The sequence below is a fragment of the Anabrus simplex genome, chromosome 9, assembly GCF_040414725.1.
Source record: "Anabrus simplex isolate iqAnaSimp1 chromosome 9, ASM4041472v1, whole genome shotgun sequence".
Taxonomy (NCBI): Eukaryota; Metazoa; Arthropoda; class Insecta; order Orthoptera; family Tettigoniidae; genus Anabrus; species Anabrus simplex.
The window spans coordinates 107,327,588-107,349,444 of record NC_090273.1 but is presented as its reverse complement, the minus strand read 5'-3'; the positions used below and the strand labels follow the sequence as shown (position 1 = coordinate 107,349,444).

The 21,857-nt window shown below is 38.7% G+C and overlaps 1 protein-coding gene across 5 annotated transcripts in view; it reads right to left on the bottom strand.

Annotated features, from left to right (window-relative positions):
- Positions 1 to 21,857, bottom strand: part of Pp2A-29B (Protein phosphatase PP2A regulatory subunit A) — a 177,085-nt gene that overhangs the window by 26,326 nt on the left and 128,902 nt on the right. For all 5 annotated transcript variants that reach the window (XM_067153738.2, XM_067153736.2, XM_067153739.2 and 2 more), the window contains 2 exons: positions 21,173 to 21,315; positions 16,773 to 16,873 (listed from right to left, as the gene is read on the bottom strand). In XM_067153738.2, the coding sequence (XP_067009839.1) occupies positions 16,773 to 16,873; positions 21,173 to 21,315 (244 nt within the window). The remainder of the gene's footprint in view (positions 1 to 16,772; positions 16,874 to 21,172; positions 21,316 to 21,857) is intronic.

Here is a 21,857-nt window from a genome sequence, read left to right as displayed (position 1 = left end):
AAAGTACTTCCAACCGTTTTCAATGTTCTGGCAGTTGCTTTGCTTAATATGAAAGGGTCATTTTGAGTTGTAACTCTGTTCTAGATTATACTGTAATACACTGACCAGCAAAATTACAGGATCACTTCAAAGGAAAAAGCATGTTAAACTGTGAAACATTTGTTTTAATATTTACATTGATTATTTTCAAGAAAAAATTGTCCACGTAACTAAGGATAGCAATAACATACAAAACATTACTTAGATAATATTTTCATGAAAATAATAAATCTAAATAATAAAATGTTTCACAATTTAACATCTTTCTTCCTCTGAAAATTCAAGTAATCTATTAATATTGCCACTCAGTGTAAATAATGTAAGAACTATGTACACACCAATTTTCATAAAAATCATGTAACAAGTGCACTTTTGAGAGGCAATGATGTAAGCTCCTGAAACTTCTTCTCCTGAAGTCAAGGACTTTGAATTGTAACCCTTTCATTCTCTGACATCGATTCGTTTTTTTCAATTTGCTATTGATTATTTTAAATTTTAGTATGAAGTTGTCGTTCATTTTTCAGGATGAAGAATGAAAAGCCGGCATGGGTTTCACTGTTCAGCCAAATCAAAGATTTTTACCTGTATCTGAGGGCTGGCTCGAGGTCAACCCAGCCTATGTGAGAACTGAGGAGCTATCTGTAGGCGAAATGTGGCCCAGGTCTAGAAAGAAGAGTATAATGGCCAAGAGGATTCATCATAATGACCATGTGTCACCTCACAATCTGCAAGCCTTCCAGCTGAGCAACAGTCGCTTAGTAAGCCAAGGCCTATCAGGGCTGTACTGTACTGCCATGAGGTTGGTTAGCTGGTTTGTTTCATTTTTGAGGACTGTACAACAACATAATTTTTGGTGAAGATTGTTTACTTTTTCCATACTGGCATTGTTAAAGTGGCAGAAAAATTGTGGGAGAATGAATATAATATTCTCTGTTTAGAGTGATGTTAGCTGAGGTTATAAAGTTGACATTATTTTTATAATCCTATAATATTCTCTTCGGGAGTACCTATTGATCTGAGCTCAATTCTTCTGACTGTCAATGTGTCTAAAATATGGTTCATGGTACTACCGCAAGGTTTCATACAACTCGGAGACACAAGAGTCTCAAAAGAACTTTAACAATTTCAGTATATCTGTCCTCAAGACCAAATTTAACACTCAATGAATTCTCTACATCTGTAGGCAAATTCTCACAAAGTTTTCTTCAAGCAGCTACATATTAAAGTAAATATTTCTTCTTACGTGAAAAGACATCTGGATCCAATTTTGAGCAACTCTCCCTTTTAACTCTTCCAGTAGTAACAGAAGTAGTTATCCTGACTGGTCAGCAAACACTGCTAGCACAGACTAAATGCAAACAGTTTACTCAGAGGCTTATTACGGACCATGGAGATGCCTATTATGACTCTGGTACGCTGGAAGAGAGTAATGACTTTCTCTCAGAAATTTGTCTACGTATTAGGGGGTAACTGCGAGAACTACAGAACACTATCTAAAAAAACCTGTCTATTACATAAAATACCAGTTATATGACTTCAAGGGCAAATATACAGTGAAGTGGAGGAAAAAAATTGAGAAGGGACAAATACTGCCAGAAGAATTGTACCTGCCCCTAGAACAGTAATGTTATAGTAGGTTAGAGTCTTTACAAGTCAATACCTTTATAAGTCTGATTTTAAATATAGTTGGAAACTTGTTAATCAGCCTTGAAAATTATATACAGTCGAAACTGGTTAAGACGTCTCTGGTGCGTTTCCCAGGTTAACACGCCATTATTCCGAAGTCCCAGGACATGTCCTATTAAATACATGCTAAAGAAACCTGGATAACACATTTACATCACTCTTTAGTATGTTCGTAACTCCCACCATAAGAAATTTAAATTATTGTACCAAGCCACGTTGCGCACACTACAGGCCAGCGACAACTGATCTGAGTAGGGGCGTGGTAGAGAACTTAATTTCACGGCCCCGGAGCGCGGTTGCATGTTGGCCTACAGCTGCAGGGAGCATCAGTCCCAAGCCAGTCTTATTCTCTTTGCGTCTGACATGTGTTAGTGTCTAATTTTACGTTCATGAGGCCTCTTTCAGACAGTGCAGATTCAACCCGCTTCTGCGCTTAGCCGCCAGTCCGCCTAGGCCTAAACTAAAAATTGATTGTTCAAATAGAATCTTTCCGATGATGTGAAGGCGGAGAGTATTATAACAACGCACAGGAGAAATGTTTGAGCGGGCAGTCCGCGGTGAGTCGCGGTCCCACACCCACAGTTACTTCTTATTAGACAATTTTCGTGCATGTCATCATACACAGCGGATAGACCGTTCTTGCGACATCAGTACTGCGACGTGTATGGGAACCAGATAATGTACCTATAAGAAATTAGAAATGGGTTTAAACGATGAACAAAAGAAGGGCTGCTCTTACCCATTTGACATATTTATTTCTCCATTTTCAATTTAAAAGTTATTTGTGGGCTTTTTTTTTTCTTTTCCTGTGTGATTTATAGTGGTCGTTATGGAACCCGCAATACACACAGAGAACTTAACTTTAATGTCGGAAATACCAGTGGTCTCTTGTATGGGAAAGCGTAATATTATTTAGACTCGTTATTTTGGAAGTATCCTCAAAATTGCTCCCGTCTCCTTCTCTAACGAAATGCGAAGGACACAGCATGCTTGAACTATTTTTGTATTTTTTATATATATATATATATTTTTTTTTTTGCTTTACGTTGCACCGACACAGATAGGTCTTATGGCGACGATGGGATGGGAAAGGCCTAGGAGTTGGAAGGAAGCGGCCGTGGCCTTAATTAAGGTACAGCCCCAGCATTTGCCTGGTGAGAAAATGGGTATTTTTGTATTTTATTAAGTGTAGAAGGTAAACTAAGACTATGAAGGTTCATATTTATTACCCACACTGAAAAGAGTGTTTAAAAGGATCTGTTGGAAAGCGCGGGGAGTTTTGCACCATTCGACTCGCTGTGTGTGTAAGAATGAGCTGAAGCAGGTGCACCTGTGCATACATACGGACAAGTTTTACTCACGCGCCGTCTGAAGGAGGCCTCAGCAACTTGTGAAACAAAACAAACCTATGGCACAAGAGCCCCGAAGAGCCTACCAAGCGACCACTGTCTCAGCCCGAAGGCCTGTAGATTATGAGGTGTTGTCAGCACGATGGATCATCTCAGCCGTTATTCTTGGCTTTCTAGACTGGGGCCGCTATCTCACCGTCAGATAGCTCCTCAATTGTAAGCATGTAAGCTGAGTGGACCTCGAACCAGCCCTCAGATGCAGGTAAAAATCCCTGACCTGGCCAGAAATCGAACCCGGGGCCTCTGGGCAAGAAGCAGGCAAACTATCCCTACACTGCGGGGGCAGCATGACTTGTGTAACAATGTACGTAAATTAAGCCAACTGTAATTACATAGACAGCTGACATGTTGGTGCTTAATTTTACGTTCAAAAGTGAATTGTGTAACAACGAACATACATTTGGCCTACTGTACTTAGATACACATAGTGGTTTGCAGGACATTAACTTATGGAGAAGAAGAAAGCTGGACAGTTTATAGATAATGAAAAATTGAAGTTTAATGAGAAAGTGGATGCTAATCCATACAAGAAACGTGTGCGAATCGCCCAGATGTTTGACTTTCCTGTGACAACTTTAAACACAATTATAAGAGACGTGCATAGTTCGTGTTTCTAAGAACGTATTCCCTTGATGTTTTATTATGTTGGTGCTCTTAAAATGTATCATTTCTTTATTTATTTCATTAATTATCATTGTAAACACTTGTTTCTTCGTTTTCATTGTAAATATTTTCACGTTCAAACCAAACCTTAAATTTTACAGCAATATTGTTTTTCATTTTTTAACACTTTCCCTCTTTATGAGATTTTTTGGTCCCCTCAAAAACGTTCTAACCAGTTTTGGCTGTACTTTATTGACGAAGAAAGGCAGATTACAAGCAACACTATTAGGCTTAGGATGGAAAATATATATATAAATATAAATAACTTATAAAATGGTGACTTACATAAGCAAGTATGTGATTGATACCCATAAGAGTACCGAAGCACAAGGAAGTCTTTAATTAATGCTAAAAGAAGACCTCAAACTTATCGTTGAAATGTTTCCTATTTTTAGGAAATCCTACTCTATGACAGAGTCATTATAAAATAGTTCAGTGAAACCTGACTGAAATGGCCAGTCGTTCTTTCAAAAAACTGGTCATTAATACAGGTGGCCACTAATTTAAGGTTACAAAATTTTGTGATCTATGAGCATGTCTATACGAACGCGCGTGCTCCCTTTTTATAGGTACAATGAAACATCATTAGTACGTTCCTCATTAACACATTTTCCCGCTTAGCATGTCGTAAATTTGAAGTCCCGATGCCCATTGTATTAAATCTGTATAAGAAATACCTCACTTAACAAGCCATGATTTTTCTCCTTTATCGCTTAGTACGATCATATATTCCCCAGACTTGAAAATGTTATTTGTCATCCCTTGTGTACAGAATGTGATTTCCAACAGAGAACCCTCGCCATGAGTCTGTCAGAGAAAGTTGAGCAATAAGAGGAAATGACTTTGCATTCTCGAACACCGAGTATATTGCGCCTCCGAGGGGCAAGCTGTCAGCTTTGGCAAAGCTGAGTTTTGCATCATTGATTAGCAGCAAAGACTTTACACTAGAGCAAGACAGGACGGTGCTAAGTTAAAGCACAGTAATAGATTCCACTGCGGCAAGGAGCGTTGAATTCAGTTTTCACGCTTTCTTTTTAAAACGGTCCTGTTGACATACATGGGTTATGGCTGGGAATCATCCGAAATTATGCGTCACGGAAGTTACCACCACAAAATTTGTAACGGAAGTGTAACTCTAGCAACCGTGCAGACGTTGGTGGATGGTTAAGACTGAGAGACATATCTATGGTCATTTGATTTTCTCAGAGGGAAAGTGGTTTATTTTTTTCTGTTCTTTGTTCTATGGAAAGGTCTTGGCCTTTGCAAGATTGCTGAATAACCCAGTCCACTTCATTATGCTTGTAGATAATTTTGCATTCCAATTAGATTTAAAGAGAAAGGGATTTCGCCATCATGATGGGCGCTTTTGTATCTAATGTGCTTTATTTTAATTCGATTAGAGAATTAAAAAATACTTGTGTTCGATTGTTTGGCCTGCTGTTATTAGGTTTTCCGAACAGTTTGACCGATCAAAGTTGCTGAACTGAAAGAAGTTTTCAGAGGAAACCGACTAAGTTTCCCCGGTAAAACTGAATGTAAAGTTTCGAGACTTTCAAGTCGCGTACCGGTAATTGATGTTTGAAGCCGGCCCCGCGGTCGAACTTGAATGCCTCTCACCCGGAGGACCCAGGTTCAATTCCCGGCCAGGTCAGGCATTTTTACCTGGATATGAGGGCTGATTCCAGGTTCACTCATTCTATGATTACCTTTAATTGAGGCACTATTTAATGGTGAGATGGCGACCCCGGTCTAGAGAGCCAGGAATAACGGCCGAGAGGATTCGTCACACTGACCATATGTCACCTCGTAATCTGCATGCGTTCGGACCGAGCAGCAGTCGCATGGTAGGCGGAAGGCCCATTGGGGCTGTAGTTTGGTTTGGTTTAGGAGTGTTTGTAAGATTTTAAGTATACATATTTCTTTTTTGTGATGTTTAGCCAAACTGTTCATGATTCATTCCTGGATTTTCCGTTTTCCCATGTTGTACGTATTTTTTTTTCAGTGGTCCCTCCAAAAACGGAGAATCGAGGTTCCACTGTATTTTTATTAATAGAAAATTGGCTTTAATGCATGAGAATAAAAATATCAAAGTATTATTGCAGATCACACTTTTTCTGAAACAAATGTTAGTAGAAGCCTTTTATTTCGGAGCAGGGGGTTATTAAATATTATTCTCTGGTCACACTCTTTGACAGTGAATTCAAGGTAACACTCGACCATGTCCAACTGGCAGGAATTACTTTGGCCGCCATTTTGAATCGAACAAACTTCGACCAATTAAGTGATCGAGTCGAAACTCGAAGGTGCGAGTCCAACATTCGCGACCTCTGCGTGCTTCAAGATGCGGGCGCCCTGTCCACTTTCTGACAGATTTTAATTCTATCTTCATTAGTAAGGAATTTCATGACTTTGAAGGGCTATTGTCATACATCTTTGCTATTTCTCCTTTCTTTCTTCCTGTCTCCACTTCGAAAGGAATTTTGCCATTCTGAACATTTTGTTAAACTGGTGTTTGTTACAAAAGTATTTTACATTTTTCTTTTAAAGAAAACTGCTTTCGCTTCTTTTGATCCATATTGGCGAAAGAGTTAACCGGCACACTAATACACACGTTGCTTCATGAACGGAAGATAAACAATGAACGCGTCATGAGACGTGAATAAAAGAAATGCAGTACTGAGTGTAGAGATGTGAAGCCGTAACGTTCATTGGTTGATTGTTAATGTGGCGTTCCTACCCAGCCAATAGCATTACTTCTTATGTATTGGTTACTTTGAAATCGATACCCAGCTCGACCAATCACGTATATGTATGGAAAATGGCTACTTGAACCTGAATCCTGTAAAATCGAATACTGTAACAAATACACATAATCCAATCTGCACAACCCAATATTTGAAGATATTTTTATTAATAGAAAATGGAATTTAATTTGCATTTTATGTTTCAGAAATTAATCCTACATAATGACGTTCAGTACTTGTACACCAAAACTGAATAAGATAATCTTCACGTGCTGTTGGGTAGGCAACCCGCTCGTCACAATCGTAATGTATTTTGCTTACCTCCCCCTGATCTGTAATCGGGTAGTTTCGCCTGTGTGTTGTATAGTGTGTGCCGCCTGGTATTAGCTGTATAGAGAGAGATATGTTGTGCGAAATATGCAGCGATTAAAACAGGATGAATTTCAATTATATTTTGAAGGAAAAGGCTGTTAAATATAAGCAAAAGGGCTACATTTTAATTCGTTATACTGAAAGTTTGAAATTCGTTACAATGAAATATTTTAACTCATTGCGGACCGTGGACGGCGTAAGACATTTAATGTTCCGCATGAAGCAATGCTGTTTATATTCGTCATCTATGCATTCTTACACCTTAGTCAGCATTAGTGGTTGTAACAGGAAGTTAGCTGACCTTGTTGAGATAACCCTCGCTTTGAGTGAGCTCATGTTTATCTCAGATGTTTTAGCGGGAATATCTCAGCACTTCCTTGCGCGTCAAGTCGGTACTTGAGATTCCAATGCAGTGCGTGTCGTTCTTACCGAGTGTAGTATAATCTATATATATAAAATAAGAGTTTCGTCTATGCAATGCTCAGAATTTAAAAAGGATGGCATCTGTGCATCAGTCATGTCCAAACTTTTTCTCTCGTGTTCGCGGGTTGGGAGCTACTCCATTTGAAGTGAGAAATAGAATTAGGCTGCTGTTATTATCGGGAAATGCAAATTCGATTCCTTTATCTGGAAGCACGTCGGTCGGAGAAGATTTCAATAGCCCATCAATAAGTATTGTGGAACCTGAGTCCGAAGAAAATTGAATGCTCTTTGTCACAAATGAGCTGTGCATTGACATTGTTCACGAGCCTTCGGAGACTGAAATGTTTGTCAAGGACGTCAAAACCAAGTTGGTAAGGGAGGAGGGTTCATGTCAGTTGGTAGCATGGGAGGACGTCACTCAAGATTCCCTAAAATACCTCGCGGGTTATGTGACTTTCAAGTGTCGCTTGATTGATGAAACTCTTCATGCCTCGAAAAAAACTGTTCACTGCCGTGAGAAAACACCTGTAACTAGATCTCGGTTATTTCAAAAGGGGGCCTCACACATCCCAGTCATGAATGGTTAAAAAACATAGCCCAGTTCGAAATTACACTTGGTGTGTTTCAAGAACAGACTGTATCCAGATGCAAAAACGTAATGAAAACTCTTTATTTCTATTATTAAGTCATAATTTCCAGTATTCCATGACAAAATAATTTGTCTCTACGTAAGGACCAGGACATTTATTAGGATCATCATCATCATCATCATCATCATTTCCCTTTATCCAGCTGTAGCCGGGTAGGGGCAAATATGGTTCCTCTCCACTTTCTTCGGTCTTTCCACCACTCCTCCTCCAACACTGTGTCCCAGTCCAGGTTTCTTTCTATAATGCTGCATTGGATGGTATCCTTCCATCTCAATCGTGGTCGTCCACGGCCTCTCCTTCCTTGGATTTGCATTTCCATCACCTTTTTTGGCATTCTTTCGTCGCTCATTCGCTTTATGTGCCCAAACCATCTTAGTCGGCTCTTCTCTATTCTATCATTCATTTTTTCCACTCCAATTTCTTCCCGGATTTTCTCATTCCTTATTTTGTCTCTTCTACTCTTCTGTATCATACTCCTCAAGAATTTCATTTCGGCTGCCTGTATTCGACTCTCATCCTTCTTTGTCATTGTCCAAGTTTCTGCTCCGTAAGTTGTTATGGGTACGTAATACATCTTGTACATAGTATCCTTTGCTTCCACTGGCACATCTTTGTCCCATAACATATTTCTTACACTATGATAGAAACAACTTCCAGCTTGAAACCTTTTACTAATCTCAGCATCCAGTCGAGCATTCTCCATTAATTCACTCCCCAGGTATTTAAACGTTTCCACTACTTCCAAGGGCTTGTCTGCAAGTCTAATCTGACCTTTCCCTTCTTTCTCCCCTCTAGTCATAACAAGAGTTTTACTCTTTTCTACACTTAGTTTCAATCCACATTCTTCAATCTTCCCATTCACCACATTCAACTGTTCTTGAACCTTCCTGTCGTCTTCTCCCCAAATCACAATATCATCTGCAAATAACATCATGTTCATTTCTCTTCCTCCATATGCTGCTTTTGCCGTTCTCATGATGTCATCCATTACTATTGTAAACAGGATTGGTGATAGAACACTTCCCTGTCTCAGCCCGCTAGTGATTTTGAACCAACTTGTCCTGCCAACTTGTGTTTGCACGCAACTACAACATTCCTTATACAATGCCATGATCATTTTTAATAATCCCTGTCCAATTCCTTTTTGCACCAGACTGTCCCAAACGTTTGTCCTAGGGACACTGTCATATGCCTTTTCAATATCAATGAATGTCATCACCATATCATTCCCGTACTCCCAATGCTTTTCCATTAGTTGTCTCATAATGAAAATGGGCTCTATTGTTGACCTTCCACTTCTGAAACCAAACTGATTTTCCTGTATCTGATTCTCAACCCTCAACCTTATTCTACTTTCCAGTATCCTTTCCATTATCTTAGCAACATGGGATATTAGAGTAATTCCCCTGTAGTTTTTCAAAACTTTCTTATCACCTTTCTTGAAAATTGGGATGATTATTCCTTTTTGCCAATCCTCAGGGACCTCCTTATTCTCCCAGACATTCCTGAGAACCCGATATGTCCACTGCAGGCCTACAGCTCCAGCTGCCTTTATCATCTCCACTGAAATTTCATCTATTCCAGCAGTTTTTCCATTCTTCATCTTTCCTACTGCCATTTCACTTTCATTCATTGTAATTTCTTTATCCATTTCTTCGTCAACTAATAGCCTTTCCTGGTCGTCCATTGAATGACTGTCATCCGTTCTTATGTTCAACAGCTTCTGAAAATATTCTCTCCATCTATTTCTTATTTCTTCTGGCTTTGTTAAAATTATGCCACCTTCATCCTTCACAAATCTGGTGTTTACTTGATCTCTCTTTTTGTTTCTTAAGATACCATAGAGTAATTTCTTGCTGCCCTGCGTATCATCTCTCAATGTCTGTGTGAATAAGGCCCAGCTTTTCCTCTTTTCTTCCACCACTACTTTCTTGGCCAAATTCTTTGCCTCCACATATTTTCTTCTACTTTCTTCAGTCTTAGATGTTTTCCATGCTTTCCATGCCATTTTCTTTTCCTTCACTTTAATCTTTACCCTATCATTCCACCAGTGTGTTTCTTTGTCTTTCACATTTCCTGATGTTCTACCACACACCTTTTCTGCACATCCAACCAGTGCTTCCTTAAATCTTTTCCATTCCTCTTCAACATTCCCCACCTCTGTCCTGGGTACCAAGGGTATTATTTCCCTTTGAAATTCTTCTTGTATGCTTTTCTCCTTCAACTTCCATACTTTAATTCTTTTCTCTCTTCTTAATTGGGGTTTTTCAATTTTATTAGGATATGGAATTTAAATGCAAAGAGTAAGGAGCTAGCACTGAGAAAATATACCAATAAGAAGGCTAAGCTTTGAACTGGTTCATCAACGAATTAAGACTTCTGACACGTTAAGTTTTAATACTTTAATCTAATTCCATAAAGATGCCAATATGATGCATATTTTCCTATGTCATTCGATCTAAATATTTACTTCATCAGGAAAGAAATTAATCATTTTGAGTTGCATGGCAATATTTTATTTCTTATCAAATTATATGTCATGTATTTGATAGTTGATGATCTACCTGCTCAGCATGTGATGAAATTTAACGCATTTTCAATCATCTTGTTTTTAAATCTATTGGAAGTTCCGTTACTTATTGAATCGGATTAAATCACATTATTATTTGATGAAAGACTGGGAAGATGTTTTACAGGCGCGAGACGCGACAGGCTTGCTGTACTGCAACTGTGTACATTACTCGCTATTGTTCATATCACCCGTGACGTCACAGCGTTCCAGCCAATGGGAGCTTCAACCGCTGGAGTAGCCTACCTAGTAGTGTAATTACCTTGTCCTGAAGCATTCAGAATTTTTATATAGATCTGAGGCTGCGGGTGGTCAAGGGCTATGTATTTCCCATACTGTTGTATGGGATGGAAGGGTGGACTCTAACCCAGGCCCACTGCAAGAACCTAGAAGCCTTCAAAATGAGGGTCTATCGGTCGATGCTACGAATCTCGTGAACTGAAAGAGTTGTGATAGAAAGACGAAATGAGAAGAACGAAGTACTCCATGCCATCAAGAAACAGAAACTTGAATATCTCCGACACGTGATGTATAATGAAAAGTACAGATCCTTTAGTCTGTAATGCAGGGAAAGATCTAACGACGAGACCAGACCGACGAAGAATTTCCTGGCTGAAGAACCTGAGGGACTGGTTCGAGATGAGTATGATGTCACTATCCCACATGGCAGGCTCCCAGACCAGAATAGCCATGATTATCGCCAACCTTTGACAGAAGGTGTTCATGATCTCACCTGCTATATTAATGCAACATCAGTGAATACTTAATTAGAATAAACTCGAGTCTTAATCCCAAGATGGTGCAACAGTTTTTCAAACACCACCAATGGTGGTGAGCTGCATGGTTACCATTTTACTGCATACCAGCTTTCCTGCCACTCTTAAATCTCTAGAAATTGAGCTGGGGCCCTCCAAGGAAGGCAACTAAGAGTTACAAGTCACACTACAGAGGTGAACATTTAACTACAAAACACAGATATACTGCACGGCGATGTGTGCTTTGTAACGGACTCCTTACCTCACCGGCACCTACTGCAACGAAATTCACCATGTACTTCTAATATGGACTCGCCTTCTGATAACACGCCATAATTCATTCTGCAACTGGAACTTAAATACTTCAGTCAATACAGTGAAACTCTGTTAAGAAGTTTTTCAAGGGACTGCAAAAAAAAAAGACTTCTTAAGCAAGAAACTTCTTAAAAGGGGTAATGCCCAAAAACTTATTCCGTACTTTGAAATACATGTGAAACATACAGCCAACAGATTCATTGTTTGTGAACAATACTGAAATAGGCCGATATATAAGAGCTCCTAACAGAAAGCCACAATATAAAAATTTTATTATCATGACAATATTTTTAGAGATAAAGTAAAATAATTGAACATAACGTATTATAAATATATTTGATAAGAGAGGGAACATATTATATAAAAACGTTGCAAGGTTTGCTTATTTTAGCAGGCAGAACCATTTCCTTCCACGCTTCCCTTTCCTCCGCACTTAACATTCTCTGCTTCGCTGCTGTTTAAACCATATTAGCAGAGCTTGTCCTATTTCATCGCACTTTTCATATTTAACTTCCTTGCAATTTGCTGAAGTATTCCCTGCAGAAGAAAAGATCTCTTCTTTCTTCCCTATAATGCTGTTCAAAGTAGACGGCGGCATCCCCAGCTCCTTTTTCAAAGCAACACGGGAAAGTGCAGATGATTCCACTTCCCTTATAATCTCCACTTTCTCTTTTATTGTTAGTGCCTTTTGCTTGATCTCTTTCCTCTGAGTTCCGCTCATTTTCACTTAAAACGTTTGTACGTTGATATTACAAATACAACTAACTTCACCAACTCCTATTCATACTAATTACGACGCTACACTATGCTTGGCAATCCGTAGCTTAGGCTTACAAGACATGTACTACAGTTTGTTAGCATGTGCTTTCTATCTTCCTCACACCCCCAACACCTGCTTCAAGGATAACGGCAGCAAATGGGAAATCTGGCAACTTATTCTTAGAGATTCTTAGAACCTAGGCCTAAATCGCCCCTGCATTCCTACGGGTTGTCACGGCAACGGGTGTAGTTTCTGGCTGTTTCACAAGTAATACCAATATAATGGTCCGTTATTGGACATTATAAATTTTCCAGCTAACTCATTCTTGGTTGCCTGCGTTTCGCCCTCGTGTGCTAAGTTAGGCTCATCAATTGGGACTTAGCACACCACCCAAGACGCAAGGCTAGTGCATACTGTGGAGGCCACTGCATAGGCTACTTGAAGCCACCAGCAGTGCCAATGCACTATGAGAGCTATGTCTCATTTCCAAAAATTGATGCCTGCCTGGCCATCAGATAACACAGATGTTGATTCCCATAGGGGATTTAAAATATTTGTCCCGAATGAGTAAATTTATAATACCAATATAATGGTCCGTTATTGGACATTATAAATTTTCCAGCTAACTCATGCACTAGCCTTGCGTCTTGGGTGGTGTGCTAAGTCCCAACTGATGAGCCTAACTTAGCACACGAGGGCGAAACGCAGGCAACCAAGAATGAGTTAGCTGGAAAATTTATAATGTCCAATAACGGACCATTATATTGGTATTATAAATTTACTCATTCGGGACAAATATTTTAAATTCCCTATGGGAATCAACATCTGTGTTTCACAAGTACCGCATGGCCAAGCCAATATTGAGTTTATTTTCCCGCTTCAATCCTCTTCATGCTATACGTAATGAAGAAGAGAAACACAGGTTTGAAGTTGCAGAAATGAGTGCAAGGAAAAGTATCTGGGGTATTACGTGGGAGTGATAAAGGCGCAGTAGCAAAGCTAGCACATCTAAATGTAAACAGTTTCTTTCCTCGTGAGAATTTTATTTCATGTCTCCTCATCCTTGCGCTACGTTCTAATAATGCGATGTAATAATTACAAGTGACACGATAATACCATGTTTCGCTCGTATAAAGGTAAAATTAAAAATAACTCAATTTTATGACAGCACGTGGTATTGCAATGCCTCTGTGTGCCTGCCACCAACACCCAGTTGGCTATCAACATTCATTCAACTTCGTAGACGATCGGGATGTTTCGGCCGGCTGTTTGGCAGCATGTGTATCAGCTGCTAAGTCGGCTGTTTCCTGCATAGAGTCAGGAAGTTGTTTTTGTTCACCTCACTAATAATGGACACGGAAAATCTTATCAGTTTAGTTCAAAAACGTAATTTCCTCTACGACATGACCCATAAGTATTATTGCAACAACAACGTAAGAGAAAATGCCTGGAAGGAAATAAGCAACGGAATGAAAAATCAAACAGGTTAGAATATTCAATTTTGTGGTAGATTAACAGTAATGTTGTGGACAAACACACTTTATGGTTTTTAATTAATGTTTAGGCCACCTCGATTAATGACTTCACCTTGTCGCGACCCGCAAATTACTGCATTAAAGTTTTATCAAACCACCCATTGCGTGTTTTATGTTTCCCACGCAGAATCCCGTTCGATTCTATACCGCTAGATGGAACGGTGGAGTGGAAATTATGACTGATGGGTTCGATTCGATTCCACAAGGTGAGAGTGAGCATCTGGTGTCCGTGTTATCATAGCGTGACATTGTATGGCCTTGGCAAGCCCGCACAGGTTCCGTGACACCAGAGACACACCGCGAGTGCGCGAACGGTCTAACACAGGGTGTAACTTGCATGGAGACTGGAGGGTTCTAACCATGGGCTGCTTTGAGCGGACGTTTTCTATCTCAAGGGGCTCTAAAATCTGAACTGTTTAACCGGGGAATATATTTACAACAGAACACTTTAAACGGGAAAAATATACATGTATCTGAATGTAACTGATCAAGGGACCAAGAATATCACACTTCTTAGGCGGGAAAACTTCTTATGCGAGAACTTCTTAACCGAGTTTCACTGTATTTATTTGGACATCACATACTTTGCACGGACTTCAGCTCTATCCATCTCTACTTTCTGCTATCAACTGACTACCTTCTTGCCTGCTACATCATACGACACTGTCTGGTTTGTCGTGCATGCCCCCGTAACATCTGGAATCTTCCAGACGTATTTTCTCCTCATTATTTCCCCTCTACTCTACCGTATAAATACCTGGCCTTTCTCTGGATTAATTGAGATGGACTTTAGCCTGTGTGAAGGGTGGAACACCATAAGTCGTCTCCGTCCTTAGGGACCTGTGCCCATGAGTGTCTTTTCTGTGGCAGAACTACGAATTTCAAGATGAGGTATGACAAACTGTAATTTATTTTCTGTAAAATTTCGAGTTTCACCAGGAATAATTTTCCTTTTAAATTTTGATAGGGAGCATGGCATTTCCAGGCCAAGATTCCACTCACTTTTTAACTATTTAAAGTTTCCATTGAAGAACTTAGTTACAACTGTTTCGAGCTGTGCGTGTGCGGTACTTGGATCTCCGCGAGTCCTACACGCTCATACGTAAACAGTGCTTCGCCATTTGTGTTTGCAGTTGGTTAGCTTTGAATGTGACTGTCTTGGAACAGCTTTATTCATATAATGTAGTGATTTCGGCTTGCACGATAATTTTACTTGGTGTCAATTCGTGTGGTAACTAAAAGTAACTGATGCAGTTCTGATTTATATATTTGGACTTCATTTTGAAGATTGTTGCTGTTGTATCCTGATCTTGTAATTGTGTATATCTTCTTTTTTTATATACTCTTGGTTTCTCAACAGATAGGCGTATTTTTTCCCTTTTCCTGCTTCTTCCTTTCCGTTCTGCTTGGTTCTTCCTCATTTGGTCTCGTTCTTTTTGGTAATTTTATATCGTATAAAAACTCGAATTTTAGTATTACTGGCTGGGACCACATTTGTATGTTCTTTTTGTGAAAATTTGTAAGAGGTTTGGTTTGTTTATTTTAATATATCTGTCTCCAAAGTTTATTATGCTTTCTGATCTATTCTTCACCTGTCATGTTCCTAATTTCACTTGACACTCCCGTTTTTTCTAATGCTCTTACCTACGGTTTCCACTGCACTATTTGCTAGTTCGTTGTGAATGCAAGTATCTTGATAGTAGGAAATCATTATTACCACGGCGTCTCTTTTCAATTTGGCATAACTGGATGGCGTGAATACTATAACCTACTGATTTGGAAACTACTCGGTGTTGTCGATATATTGGGATCTTCCCTTAGCACAATTATTATTATTTTGTATGTATATATAACCCCATCGGGTTACAGCTTGCACTGCATGGGTCAGACAGACAAAACTGTTCACCTATTTGTGTGACATAAAATCCGAGTTGCAGTACGGCCTGTACTCGTCTGAGTAATTATGTTGGAGCAGATATTATATGTGGGCTTTAATATGTTTCATTTGCTTTGTCTCGAAAAGTAAGGGATGCCTAATACACAAGGGGTTCTAATATACAAGGAAATACAGGATTTTCTTTTAACCAGATCCGATGCGGGAAAAAAAAAATCAGCGTGTGAATTACGGACGAGCAGAAATTCCTCGAGAAAATACGGTCCTAACTTGCCATGTATGAATCACGCTAATGCCTAGGTAAGATGTTCTGGTTTCTGGTGATTGTGTCTATGGAAAGGATAAGCAGGAGTGGTGATAGTGTTGAGTATTGGTGCACATCAACATTTACTAGACAGCTGCCCAAGATACCTGCTGCAGATATCACCGAACTTCTGATGTTTTCTGTAGCATTCTGACCTAACTGACAAGTGCAGTACCTCAGTTATACCATGGTCTTGCAGTGTACACCACATTGGTATAGGCAAGGGCAATTAAATGCCTTACGTCAAGAAAGGTTTTCTTTCACTGTTACGTATTAAATTATTTCAGAATTCAAAAATTATTCTTAACTATCCTAGCATTTTTTTGTTTTCCATACCATTTTCACATTTTCCAATTCTACTCGTTTTTCAATCTTGCAGCAACAGTGATTTAACTGCAAATTTAAGCAGGTTATTTATTTATTCTATTTCCTTTTTATGTGTATAAGTTTACAATAGAAACTAGGGAAAAAATAACTTACAAAAAAATCCATGAAGTATTCTACACCACACATTCTTCTTAAAAATAACAATGCAATTTTCTCTATAGGGTCATTAAAAAGAGGAGAAATTTCTATTATACTAGAGAATGCCCTCAAAACTCTACAGGCTAACAACATTTTAAGAATTTAATCGGATTAAGAGTTATTATTTACCTGCAATTCCCGCAATAGCTTCAGATGCAAAATATTTTACATCAACATCGGTGTCCACATGAAGCTTATCCAGAACTGGCTTAACTTGAGTTTGGATGCAACTAGAAAGAAAGAAAAAACTTTTTTTTCAACAATGTTCAACATTATAATTGAGTCAATTCAACAAATATGCTTGGTTGAAAATTAGAGTTCTATTTACATTAAAAACCCTCTTTTACACTTTTCATGGGAATGCAGAAAACTGTGTAAATTGAGGAAAATGGGCTTTACTCACATTCAAGTACCTGAAACGGTAAACGGTGTGAAAAGTCAGGTTGTAAGTTTAACCAACAGGAAAAGTCATCTCAGTTTAAATTATTGGTTGGTGGGGTGATAACTCATGGTGATCACCAAGTACTTAGGAGTTAATATCAGGAAAGACCTTCAATGAGGTAATCACAATGGTGTTTTGTTTTAAGGATACACATCTCTTCACATGCCTATGAGAGTACATAGGAGTTGTAGTAAGAATGTAAAAGGAGGTGTTTAAGTCACTGGATTGTACACTCTGAAATGCAACCAGCCTCCCCAAGCAAACATGCACTCACCTAAAACATTTTGTTCAGGATTGTTAACCACTGAAAACCGATCTGAAAATTTTCTAATATTGGTCTGATTTTATAGAGCCTGTCTCCACTGTTTCCACAGATAATACAGCCATTAAAATGCAAAAACACCATAATAGTGTCAAACCTGTTCCTGGACAGTGTCTTGTAAAATACAGGTGTTGAAAATACAGTATCTTCTGTCCAGTAAATTTCAAGATCCAGCTTCTGAATAATTCCAGTACTAACATGAAACTGATAAACTGTTTCATTTTAGTCACTGCCACAGGTTTCCAAGTTTGATATATTGAATATTTCATGAATGGATGTGGTGCACTACAACCTTCTTCAAACTCATCGTAAAAACAAAGCTACCTGTGCCGACACTATAGGTCCTTTTCCTAAAAAATACTGCCAGCACCCTTTGCATCCCTCTCTCTAAATTATTTAATAGATGTTTTACCGCGGGCTAATTTTCTATTACCTGGAAACAGGCAAATATTGTTCCACTTCTCAAATCAGGCAACAAATTTAATGTTTCATCTTACCGACCAATTTCTATTCTCCACACACACTATCCTTTATCTTTGAAAAAATTATACACCAGCGTCTCCTCGCATTCACTTTGCCGTATATCTCAACCAAGCAGCATGGTTTTCTACCAGGTAGCTCTTGTCTAACAAACCTGGCCACTCTTCATAGCTTTGTATCACATGCCATTGTAGCTAAATCACAGCTGGATATCTGCTACGTAGACATTTCGAAAGCTTTCGATTCTGTAGGCCATACTCTGTTGCTCCATAAACTCTCCGAACGATTTAATATACATGGCAAACTTTTGACCCTTCTTGCTGGCTTCCTGAATAACCATTGGCAGAGAGGGGTAATATCAGGCACTTCATCCTCATGATTACCAGTCACCTCCGATGTCCCACAAGGCAGTACTCTTGGCCCCTTGCCGTTTTCTTTGTTTATGGACGATCTGCCGTCCGAACTCAACGAAACAGTGAATACCCTACTCTTTGCTGACGACTGCAAGATATTTAGGGAGATCAGGAATCCAGGAGATGCAGCTCTGCTACAGTCCTCACTTAATGCCCTCTCGAACTGGTGCCGTACTTGGAAACTTACCCCCAATCCACAAAAATGCAGCCACATGACCATAACACTACGTAAATCTCCTCTACCGACATCATATTACCTATTACAAGTGATTACAAGACCTCACACAAGCAACACAACAGGACCTCCTCCTAATGTCTAAAGGACTTCAACACACCCACCAGCCACACACTACAGCTTGAATCCAGTGAACTGCTCTTCAACATGACACTGAATAACCTCAAAAAGCTCCACAACGGAATAACATACAAGTTTATACAGTCATATATTAATCCGTTATCTAAAAAAATCTTGATCAAACTCTCTAACAGCATTCTCGCCATTCCACTTTAAGACACCTAAATATTGATGCTCATTCTTCTAAGGAGTGATACTGATCTATAGAATATTTAGACTCCCCCCCCTCCCCCCAAAAAACATAAGCTGAACATGTGTCAATGTCCTACAAATATAAAAATATATATTTAAATGCTATGACTTCAACAGACTATAATGCCATCCCAGCATCAGCACTTTCTCTATTTGACAGGATATGAATAACACATCCCATTGAAACTTCAAGACAAATTCAACCAGTTCAGTTCCAAAATGTACCATAAGTTTGTATATATATATATATATATATAAAATGTAAATTGTTGTAAAAAATAATGTTTAAGAATAGTTCTAGCATATGTTAATCTCCAATAAGTTGTAAAAATGTACAGAAGATTTAATTCCACTTGCAGCAAGCCGTTCTCATTGCCGACATTATGAAAGTTAACAGTCAATATATTTCCATTAAATGTGAACATGAGAGAATGTCACTTTAGAGCTTTAAAACATGGACGGCTTAATCACTCCTTTGCAATGTTATCTAAATAATATTGACTATGATTAATCCTAAAATAGCACCCACTCAGAGCTCTGACTTGGAGATAGAATTAAGGCTGATGATGCCTGCTATGCCAGGCGAAACATGTACCACACTCAAAGTTAATGTAATGACATTGTTATAGTCATAAAGACTTAACCAGTATTGAATAGGTGGTTTCAATAAATTAATGTTCAACATTTAATCATATTACCTACTCGACAAGCCCATCGCCGCAGTTACACAACAGCGTGACCTAGGTGTAATATTCGATAAAAAATTACAATTTAAGACCCACATAGAAACATATACAACCGAGGCTATGAAATTACTAGGCATTCTCTACAGCTTCACAGAAATTTCTGGCCCCATTGCTCTTCGTCACTTCTTCCTCACGATCATTCAACCTCTCTTAAACTACTGCTCTCCGATTTGGACAACAGCCGCCCCCTCCAATACTAAGCAGTGTCCTTTGCTGCAATTGTAAGGAACAGAAACCCCAAGCTCAGAAATCTGTCTACACAGCAGGTATTTATGGCAATTAATATGTCACATGTAATTAATCTTTTAATTAATATGTCACCGCTGCACATCAGGCGACAGGTAGCTGACCCCAGTTTCCTCCACGGGATCTTAAATGGGCATTACCGTTCTGAACATCTTGTCTCACTGTTCTCTCTCCGTGTCCCTTCCCGCTCCACCAGAACCAAAGACCTTCTCCACATTCCCCACACTCAGCACTCAATACTTCAACGATCTTTCCTAATCCGCCTCCCAACACTCTTTAACAATATTAGTAGGAGACAAGAGCTTGATATAGCATCAAATAAAAGCATATTCGAGAGGGGTGTAAATAGTCTCTTAAGATAAGTTGATGTGAAGGGATTATACCGTCAACTTGACCCACGATGACTTGGCTATGAACATAGACATTCTCATGGTTTTCGATTTGGACAGTTGTTATTAGTAGACTGTGTACCTGATCTTATATTCTGTTATGTTTGTTATATTTTATTATGAAAGTTTACGTTTGTTGAATAGTCTTTTGACAGTGCAAGCGAAATTTGCTCATTGTAGCTGTATCTTGTGCTTCGTGAATAAATAAATAAAACTTAGTTTGCTCACTAACATACTAAAAAAACCTGTCACTAATACAAATATTTACAAAAAACATTGTCTTTACAGGTTGGAATCTCTACTTTTATGCCTTCATTACCCAAGAACTCAGAAAATGGTGGAGAATAGAGGTGTCAAAGTAGCATGTCTGGTATTTCAACATTACTGAGTATTGATTCACGTTCATCAATTTCACTGTCTAAATCTGTGAAGTGTTCATCTCCATAACAATCATAATAAAACATTTCAATAGCTTTTTCAACAGATATAAACTTACTGCTCTCCATACTGCATCTTGTTAGTGGCACTCACAATGACAATGAAGTCAAGAACGTGGGCTTGGTATGTGCCGGGAAAGAAAAACATATGAGAAGACAGGAATTACCGTTTTAACACGTGTTAATGAAGATCGGAACATTCATCTGCCATCTCTGAAAAATGAAGGGACTACATCTATAACACTATTTTAAACTTGAAACCTTAGTCTGTTTTCTTCGATGCAAGAGTTTACACTGGCAAAATGTATCTCCCTTACGCCACATATAGGAGTGAATGTGTTAAGAGACGACCGGTTAGCTTTTTTTAAATGTAAGCGATACTGGGATATTTCCTATGATACAGGAAAAAAAATATCAAACATTCTTCCAGTTAAAAGTAAAACACTTGCAATTTCTGAACATACATTATTTTCATATACAGCTTTTGAATAACATACAGCTACATACCCTGCGTCCAGAATTGGGCCAATCTTCTGCAGTGTCTTAGCAACATTAAACCTAACATTTGCAACATTATCATTTGCCATGTTCAATACTGTTGGGAGCATTAGCTTTGCCGTAATCTCTGGCCCACATGCTTCAGCAAGTACCTACAAGACAACAGAAAGACAAATTAGATCTTCCTAGTATCATACCAACATTTTATTGCAACGTCAGAAAAGGTATCCAACAGGTTTTTTACATACACAGCGAGGAAAAGACAAAATAAAATTCTGAATGTGTATGCATTCACAATTAATCAGTATTTGTAAATATTTTCTTCCCTGCTGGCCAGATCAAACTTACTAGACTTATATCTTATGTCATAATTCTACTGTATGTTGTCAGAGACAAGTACTCTCATCCAAATGTTACGAACTTATGCATACAAAACTAAAAAACTGAAGGAAAAAAGTATATTGCCAAAAACAGATACAATACAACCTCGTTAAGACATTTCTCCAGGGGATAAGAAAAGAACTTTTTAAACAGGAAAACATACTACTAAATATATGAATAGCAGTTATTCAAGAGAGATATGGAACCACTAGATACTATTTTTTTCCAACACGATATTTTACATCGTGTATCCACGGGTACAGTAAGAACTACATCATTCCTAAAGAAGAAATGAAATGGCGTACGGCTTTTA